Here is a 9,064-nt window from a genome sequence, read left to right as displayed (position 1 = left end):
TATTTCCTAAAGATTTACACTTCCAGTAAGGGACCAATTCTCACTTTACCTGTTGCTATATTAGCTTGTATATTAAATGTTTTCTTAATACTAATAAATATATATATATATATATATATATATATATATATATATATATATATATATATATATATATATATATATATATATATATATATATATATATATATATACTGGCCAAAATTAAGCACGTTTTATCTCACAAGCACTTTGAAACAGTAATCCATGCTTTTATAACCTCCCGTTTGTACTACTGCAATGCCGTTTATTTTGGGGTGAGTCAGTCTTCTATTTCTCGACTGCAACTTGTTCAGAATGCAGATGCACGTCTTTTAACTGGCACACGCAAATACTAGCACATCACCCTGATTTTAGCTTCTCTTCACTGGCTGCCTGTGCATTTCAGGATCCATTTTAAGTTACTTTTATTTGTTTTTAAGTGACTAAATGGTACTGCACCCCTTTACCTCTCTGAGCTTCTGTCCTTACACACCTTCTCGTTCGCTCAGGTCAGCCGACCAGCTCTTTCTGGGGGTACCCAGGACCAGTTGAAAGCTCAGAGGGGATCCGGCTTTTGCTGTGGCTGCACCATAATTGTAGAATGAGTTGCCATTGTATATTAGACAAGCCTCTTCCATTACTAGTTTTAAATCTCTTCTTAAAACCCACTTGTTTAGTTTGGCTTTTAGAACAGTGTGAGATGTTGACATTTTATGTTTATTTATTTGTATTTTAAAGTTTGTTTTACTCTCTGTTGTCAGCACTTTGGTCGACTGTGTTGTTTTAAAGTGCTTTATAAATAAAATTGAATTATATTTTATATATATATATATATATATATACATTTATTCTACATCCCCTTATTCCAATGGTCCTAAACTCAATTCCTGGAGGGCCACAGCTCTGCATAGTTTAGCTTCAACCGATTCAAAATCACACCAGCTTAATAGTCTCTAGTAGTCTTGAACACCTTGATTAGTTGGATCAGCTGTATTTGAAAAGAAAACTTTTTTTCTTCATTGAGACCTGTTGAATTCTTCTTCCATCGTTTGCAATCTGTTTTATCTATTATTTTCTGTAAAGCTGTCTCTGGCATGACATGTCCACACTAAATGGTTAGAAAATACACGTTTAAGGGATTATATGTGACATCTCTTATAATCTTAGGTAAGGAGAGATCTCCACTTAAGTATCATACTTAGAGGGAAAATGTGCTTAATGGCAAAGTTAGAGCTTGAAGCATCAGAATCAGTACTCTGTATCACAAAAATCCTGATCGGAGCATCCCTGACACCTTAAAAACCTTAAAAAATGTAGTAAATCCAATTAATATATATATTTTTCAGTATACTACTGTTACCCAATTTATTTACATAATAAGTGAATTAAAGATTTGCAGCTCAGAAAACTGACATTGAGCTATAAGCAAAGAGCCAACACATTTTAAACAAAACACTGTTAAAATTCTCAAACATGTATGAATATTAAACACAAACTCCAAAATCCCATCAAAATTCATCCTTACCAACCTAAAAAAGACAGAAATTCAAAACCAACTATTTGGTAAATGCATAAACAACAGCAGAAGTGTGATTTATAGTCATTAGAGTTGGACTGTTTGCTTTCTAAATGTCAACTAAATTTGGTTTCATGCACTTGGCAGGCAATAATTCACCACACATAACACATTGTGTTCAGAAGGCATGTTTATCCTCTTGGCAAGTGACCCTGTATTTAATGCTGTGCTTGTATTACCTTTGTATTGTTCGTTGTTATCAAGGATGAGGGCATGTCAAGCACCCCGTCTGTGTTGGCATCTGTCTAATCTAGCTGTTTCTATCAAGTAAAAGATGAGCTTGTGCCAAAACACAATACAGTTTGAATTGGTTTTTAATCCCATTTATGTTGTTATTCTACCTTCCCTCCTGCTGAAGAAAAACAGAATGTGCTGGTAAGGTTACATTGCTGGTTTCAGTGGTGATCTTGTTGATTTTAATGCTGGTCTTGAGACCAGCATCAAAACATACCTTACCGCAAGCATATGCAGTTTTTTTTTTTTCAGCAGGGATATGCAGATTTATTTAGTTGAATTGTATTTGCTCTAGGGCTGCACGATTCTGGCTAAAATGAGAATTTTTTTTTTTTGCTTAAAATCAAGATCACATTTTTTTCTCGCCATTCTTTAGATGTAAAATAAAAGTTAATAAGAGTAAGCTATTATTATTATTAATTCTCAAACATATAGTGAAACAACAATATTAATATTAGGCCTATGTGTAGGTCTACTGTTCGTTAAAATGCTAAATGTTGTATAGACTTGGAATGGTGGACTTGATTAGACTTTGAATTTGTCCTGGTCGTTAATGCACAGTAAAGTGATCAAAATTCAACTATTCATAATTCTGAAGTTGAATTATTATGTTTGAGACATTTGCTTGCATTCTGTCATTGACAACATTATTAGACCATTTTTTTCATTGGTAAAATCAGACATTTGTCATTATCAGATTCCCTCTTGCATTATATTAACATATAGGCTAGAGTAGTTAAACTGACCCAGTAAACATTGATTTTCATGCACAACACTGTGTGTTCGCTATAAAAGAAAAAACCTATCAAATGCTGGTCATAATCATAACTCTAAAATGCATATAATCATTTAAATAATGTGCGCGCTTTGGTTTCACTTTCACTGCAAAGTGCACTCATGTTATGGCTGCCGTCACTTTGTAAAAAACATTTTTACAACTTTATTACCTGTTATTCACAGCCTATGCAGGTTGTGCTCACAGATAATTTACGGGCGCACACGCATGTGTCTTCTCAGTAGTAAACAAAGTGCGGCCGCAAGTACATTATTACATTAAGACAGAAATGACATTTTTGAGAGAATTATACCTTACAAATACAGTATGTGACACTTTTAACATCATTTGGAGGTGTCCTTGTTGCTGAGCAACGTATATAAAACGTGTGCGACAGCCTTTAAGCTTCTCTCCTGACCTCGAAAATATAATTGTATCGTAGAGATGCTGGATTAAGATCGTGTGGGGGGTCGAGTCGAGATTTTTTTTTGATTAATCGTGCAGCCCTAATGAGCTCCCTTTAAGAACACAACATTTATGATGTGTGCAGCTTTGAATGAACCTGAATCAAATTGAAGCATGTGAACAAGAGTGAGAATGAACACAAACTTAGACGAAAGCTTTTGGGCTCTGTATTCAACTTTGTGCATTTTAATCGTTGTGCATGTTCTGGCATACAATCTTTTGCAGGTATATTCATTTCTTTTGAATCACAAATCAGTTGCTTCAAAAAAGTTGAAAATAAAAACCATGAGTGAAATGGTTCAAAACTCTTTTATTTTATTTCTTTTTTTAAATTTCTTTTATGTATTTTTTTTTCCTTTTTTAAAATCTTTTCCAGACAAACACATTGATTTCTGGACCACAGTAGAGGATGGAAACCTTTCACAAACATTTTTTATTATTATTATCATTATTATTTGAAAATACAAATATAAAATTATACTTTCCACATCTGAGATGTGAGAGACCCCCATCCACTTTAGTTTATTTTACAACAGGGCTTGAGCAAGCCATACAAGAAGACCTGAAAGATGCTTTCAGACGTCAGTCCGTTCAGTCAGTTCTCGCGGTAAAAAGTCCGTTAACGTTAAAAAATGGGCAAGTGTTAGGAATGGGCAAGGCAATCAAGCGAGGCCCACGCCTCAGGAGAAAATGGGAGACTGACATCCCAAAGGATGTGCCAAAAACACACCGTACCGTCCCAATTGAGCTAGGTTTACACAATAACTAATCTACTAACCTGCAGCTCCAACACGACACACAGCGAGAAGACATGATTCAACAGCCAGAGAAACAAGTTAACAAAGAGAGAGAGAGATAGATATATACACTATACACATATATCTGCTGTATGTATACAAGTATATACTGTACATTAGACATTACAGTGTTGAACGTTTTGTTGCTTTATTAGTGGGATGATCGTTTTGGCCATTGCCTAGCACTTGCCGCAAAATTCAAGTTTAAATGGATACGGTAGTTCACTCCCAAAAATCACTCCACACCTTCCAGGTCGTTTTCTTTTTTCGATTTTTTTTCTTTTTTTTTAAACCAACAATTTTCCAATGATTTAACTAGTCTAGCAAGATGTGTAACATTCATCTGCTGTAAACTGCTGTCCATGGAAAACAAAATGGTGGCAACAGAGCCATGCTACCTTAAAGTCCAAGCTACAAGATCAAATTACGGTGGAAAGTAAAACGGGGTAAGCTAAACGATGCAAATGGAAAAGACCGTTGAAAAGGGTTGCCAGCCTTCATTTTAACCGCTTCCGTCAGCAGAAGGGAACTGTGCTTTATCTGCGTGACTATTAACCCGATCTCATCTAAAAAAAAAACGCAACTGTTTTGGAAGGCGGTGATTTTGTATGAATTCGTACAATGTGAATTTACAATGTACGATTCCGAAAAAAAAAAGACAATAACCATCATTGGGCTGTGAGCAAGCCTTATGAAAATGTACGAATGAAATTCATACAAATTAGCAATTCGCCAAACGCAAAACAGTCACAAATTGCCACGAGATCATGCTGGTTTTATCGAGAACCATCTCAATTGAGGAGATCTAAATGGATGCTGGATACTGCTCAAAAATGAGATCTTAAATGAGTAAACGCTGTGCACGCTTCATGACAGCACCTTTAAATTTCACTTAAATGTACTTCATCTGGACACTTTTCGTTACAAGTTGTGCTAACTCACTAGCATCGTAAAATGTCCTTTTATGAAGGTGGTACGTTGACTCATGTTTGATATCCCTGAGAACAGATATGATTCAGGAATACAGATTCAGTGTGACACTGGACGCAAGTGTGACATCACATGATGTTGAATTAAAATGAAAAGCTGGCAATGCAATTAAAACGCACAAAAAACAGGATCGTTCAATTGAAACTAAAGTACGATTGAATTAGTCAGACACAATAAAAATAAGTAGCACTGTAGGCCACTGGATTACTTCATGAAGTGTATACATATCAAAACCTATTACAGTTTTATCCGTATCTATAATGATCGAGCTATGTCGTTATAATTAGAACGTACTAAAAAAATAGTCATGATTTCTTTTTCATTCGCGTAATAAAGTCATCCTCTTCGTAGTTATAGCTTAATAAAGAACGAAAATAAAGTGGTTTTGCATATCTAGCATTAGCATTTAAGGTAGTATGGCACACACACACACCCCTTTTAAAACATTCAAGGGTGGGGATCCAATTAATGCCTTGATTACAATTCTGTCATACAGCAATTCCTTTCTCCTAGATTTCATCAGTGAGAGCTTTGGTTAGTTGAAACCATGTGAGACCAGCAAAACAGTGGAACTAAATAAATAAAACAAAGAGAGAGGAGGAAAGAAAGAAAAACGAAGAGATACTATGAAAAAAGAAATAACAACGCATTAACAGCATTTTTTTTTTTGTCTTGAAGTGACTATAAAGAGAAAGTTCTATCCTTACTGGTCCTACGATTGCTAATGAATACCTCTACATCTTAACATTAAGTACATAACACCTACAACTACCCACTAAAGAGAGAGTGAGATATAGAGAAAGGGCAAAAACGACAAAAGGAGAGTGAGAGGAGTGGGGGAAATGTGGAAAAATACCAACCGAGAAGTGTATAGACCACTACACTGGCATCAAGACAGCACTCTTTTACAAGGTAAAGTCATATTCCTGTTTGATTTTTTTTTTTTCATCTTTTTTTAGTTTTTTTCGTACACACTACTAAAATACAATGATCAACGTAATATTACTGAATGAGGTGACAGGGAATGAAGAGAAACAATTGATAAATACAGTACATAATATCTGTATTATTGTCATCGTTATATTTAGTATAATCATTAACATCCACAAAAATATTGATAAAAATCCATCCCTGTTTAAATTCAAAACATGTTCGGGATCATTTTCTTTCATATTTTTTCTCTTTGTTGTACGCATGTTTGTCTTTTTTTTTTTTTTTTTGAAACAGCTAGCACAAAGTTCTCTCTTTTTATTTTAGTTTCAAATCGTATTACTTTATAGCTCCTTCTTAAGAAAGAATCCAGCATTCTGCCTCACCTGCTAGTGAAATGAACACTAAAAACACAATTAAATAAAGGAAAATAAAACATTTCGACAAGGTCGAATAAACAGCATACACATGTCAGTCGATTCATATTCGCAAATATCATTCATATTTCCAAATGCCATTTGTGTCTCATCAAAATCCAGTCCCCACATGTACAACAAGTGTGTGTAGCAGCTACTGGTTTCAATCAGTTTCAGTGTTTCTGAGGAAATGAACTATTGCTACCAATAAAACTCATCTCTGATATTCTAGAATAAAATCCCTGGAAAGAGATCGTTTATTTCTTTCAAAGTACAGTCTTCAAATCAACGTAAGCCAAGACTGGAAATTCGCAAGTGTTATCCCGTGTGGAAAATTCCTTCACATGACCCTTGTTAGAGACTGTCAGTTCACATGTGCAAATAGAAAAATGATAAATTCTCTCTCACAGTGCAATGAGTTACTTAATTTCAAAACAACACTTTAATATCTCTTTTTTTTCTCTCAATATCTGTCTCAGGATAAAATAAATTAATTTTAATCTCCTTTAAAGTAATTCTCACAGGACTGAGGTAATGGTATAAAAGATTCTTCTTTTTCTAATCGTAGAAGCAATGTTGAAATATTGCCTTTGTTATTCGACTCGTTCCGTGTAAAAATCTCCACACAGACACGCGGCGGAAAAATAAGAAGCTCATACAAGACGACGTAATGAAACGTGAAATGTCTCGACACGGTTTTGAAATTATAATTCATGTGTGCTTTGGATTTTCTTTTTCGTTTTGTTATGATGCTGATTTCTGTATACCTTGTAAAGTATATTCTCTTCGTAAGCGTAACGCACTATTTAATCTGTATGCTGGTATGACACCTGCACAGTATTTACAAAGCGTGCTAACAGTGTTGGATTGACTTTCGTCCGTACTGGGGTAAAATCACGGCCTTTTTGTGCTACAGATGGACCTTGGTTACTGCATTGAGCCTCAAAGATATATTTTTGCACTGACATACAGTATTTCGCCTTGCGCACAAATACAACCTCTATGACACCATCACAAAAATATGGTTCTCTCTCAGAAACAGTTTGATGCAGTGAACAGAATAATATTTACAGTTTCAGAATTCTTTTCTTTTTAAATCTCACAAAGTATTAAAAGGAAAGCTTTATCTTTTTCTCTTTTTTTTTCTTCATCATCGACAACAAAAATGACATTTATAAAAAAGGACTGTGAAAATATTGTAGTCCTCTTATTGCCCAAAATAGGTAATCATGGTTAACAAGACATCACGATAAACATAGAACAGAGCTACTAAGATCTTTTTTTTGTTTGTTTTTTAGTTTTTTTTTCTTTTGAGTTATCCACTCATTGCGGTATAGGCTTGAATTTAAAATGTCACCTTTTCAATCCGTTTTCTTGCTCGTATGAAAATGTGATTGGACAAGGGCTGTGAAATGAAACTGCAATTGGAATATTACTAGCTCAAAAACAAAACGGCAACAACAACAAAAAAAAGGACATTAGTTCATGTTTACATAGTCGCTCTCGTCAGAGAACATTCAAGAACAATGAAGAACATCTAGAAACTCAAAGAAACGTTGGTTGAGTCAACGCATACACAATAAAAGATGACTAAAACTCTTCTAAAAGGGGAAAAAAGGAGGAAGAAATCAAATCAAATCCTAAGTCAAGGTCAGGGCTACACTAGGATAACATATTCAAAAGCCAGGGTTTCAGTATAGTACAGCAGATTCTTTAGTTGTATTTTTTTTCTTCTTCTTTCTGAGATGATTCTGACGTTTCGGTTTGTTCTTCGTGTGGCGCCATCTCAGCTTTAGATTCCCGTTCAGCGCTGTAGTGCTTGAAGTTTAATGGCCTTTACCTGTACACAGAACCAATTAGAAACTCCGGCCAGTCTTCCCCGGGCCTCCTGATAAACTCTGCTGGAGCAAACAGAGAAGCGGCTCAGCATTCTCCTAATTCTGTCATCATTTACTCAGCCTTCACTTCAGCTTCAAAACCTATCAGAATTTTATTCCTTCTGTTGTACACAAGGAACACATTTTGAAAAAGGTTGGAAACTGGTAGCCATTAACTCCTATAGCAGTTTTTCTTAGCTACGTTCCTGTTGGATCACAAACACTGCATGTTTTGGATGTCTCCTTTGTCACACCCATTACAGGACTTTCGGTCTCGATTAATGAACTAATGATCTGAATCAGGTGTGTTTGGTTAAGGAGACATGGAATATGTGCAGAGCTGGTGGTCCACCAGGAACGTGGTTGAGAAACACTGTCCTATAGCATTCTTTACAATATCATCCTTAGTGTTCAACAGAAAAAAGAAACGCATTAAGGTTTGGAACCACTTGAAGTTGAGTAAATAGTGAGTCGATTTTCATTTATGGGTGAACTATGCAAGTAGAATGATGTGTGTTGCATCTGAGCCTTACTGCAGCAATTATGATCTTGAATTTACATGAAAGCTGTTCACACAAGTTTAGATACACTATACAATTTTATGACAAAAACAAATCAAGAAGCTTTAACTTATTTTAATGAGTAATTTTTAGTCACTTTGATTGATGTAAGTTGACATGATTAGAAAAGTTCATTTGATTCAACTAAAAAATTTAAGGCAGCCATTTTTAGTGCACATTTGACTTCAGAATTTCAGTTTTGTCATCCCAATCATGTTAATAAACAAACAAACCAAGCTTTTGATGTGTAGATGAAGACACTACATTCTAAAATATGGGTTTAGAAAGTTTGACTGTAAATTATGGAAAACAGTAATATAGAATTAGCAGATGTGTCTAAACTTGCAGCAATGTAATAAACACCCAAATATTTAGACAATTTCACTTCAGTCAAACTTTAATTTAATTAAATAGATAGGGATG

General features: G+C 34.8%; 1 protein-coding gene across 9 annotated transcripts in view; it reads right to left on the bottom strand.

The window, feature by feature from the left end:
- Positions 1 to 3,237: 3,237 nt before the first annotated feature.
- The window catches only part of msi2b (musashi RNA-binding protein 2b), a 381,615-nt gene continuing 375,788 nt past the window's right edge, over positions 3,238 to 9,064 (bottom strand). For 8 of the 9 annotated variants that reach the window (XM_056474345.1, XM_056474348.1, XM_056474352.1 and 5 more), the window contains one exon: positions 3,238 to 8,102. Coding sequence is in view for 1 of the 9 variants with exons in the window: in XM_056474348.1 (XP_056330323.1) it covers positions 8,061 to 8,102 (42 nt within the window). In the remaining 8 variants the exon portion in view is untranslated. Of the gene's footprint in view, positions 8,106 to 9,064 lie in introns of all 9 variants that reach the window. The other variant, XM_056474347.1, reaches the window with a different exon arrangement.

This window comes from Danio aesculapii, chromosome 15 (genome assembly GCF_903798145.1).
Source record: "Danio aesculapii chromosome 15, fDanAes4.1, whole genome shotgun sequence".
NCBI lineage: Eukaryota > Metazoa > Chordata > Actinopteri > Cypriniformes > Danionidae > Danio > Danio aesculapii.
This window is presented reverse-complemented; position numbering and strand designations above follow the sequence as displayed.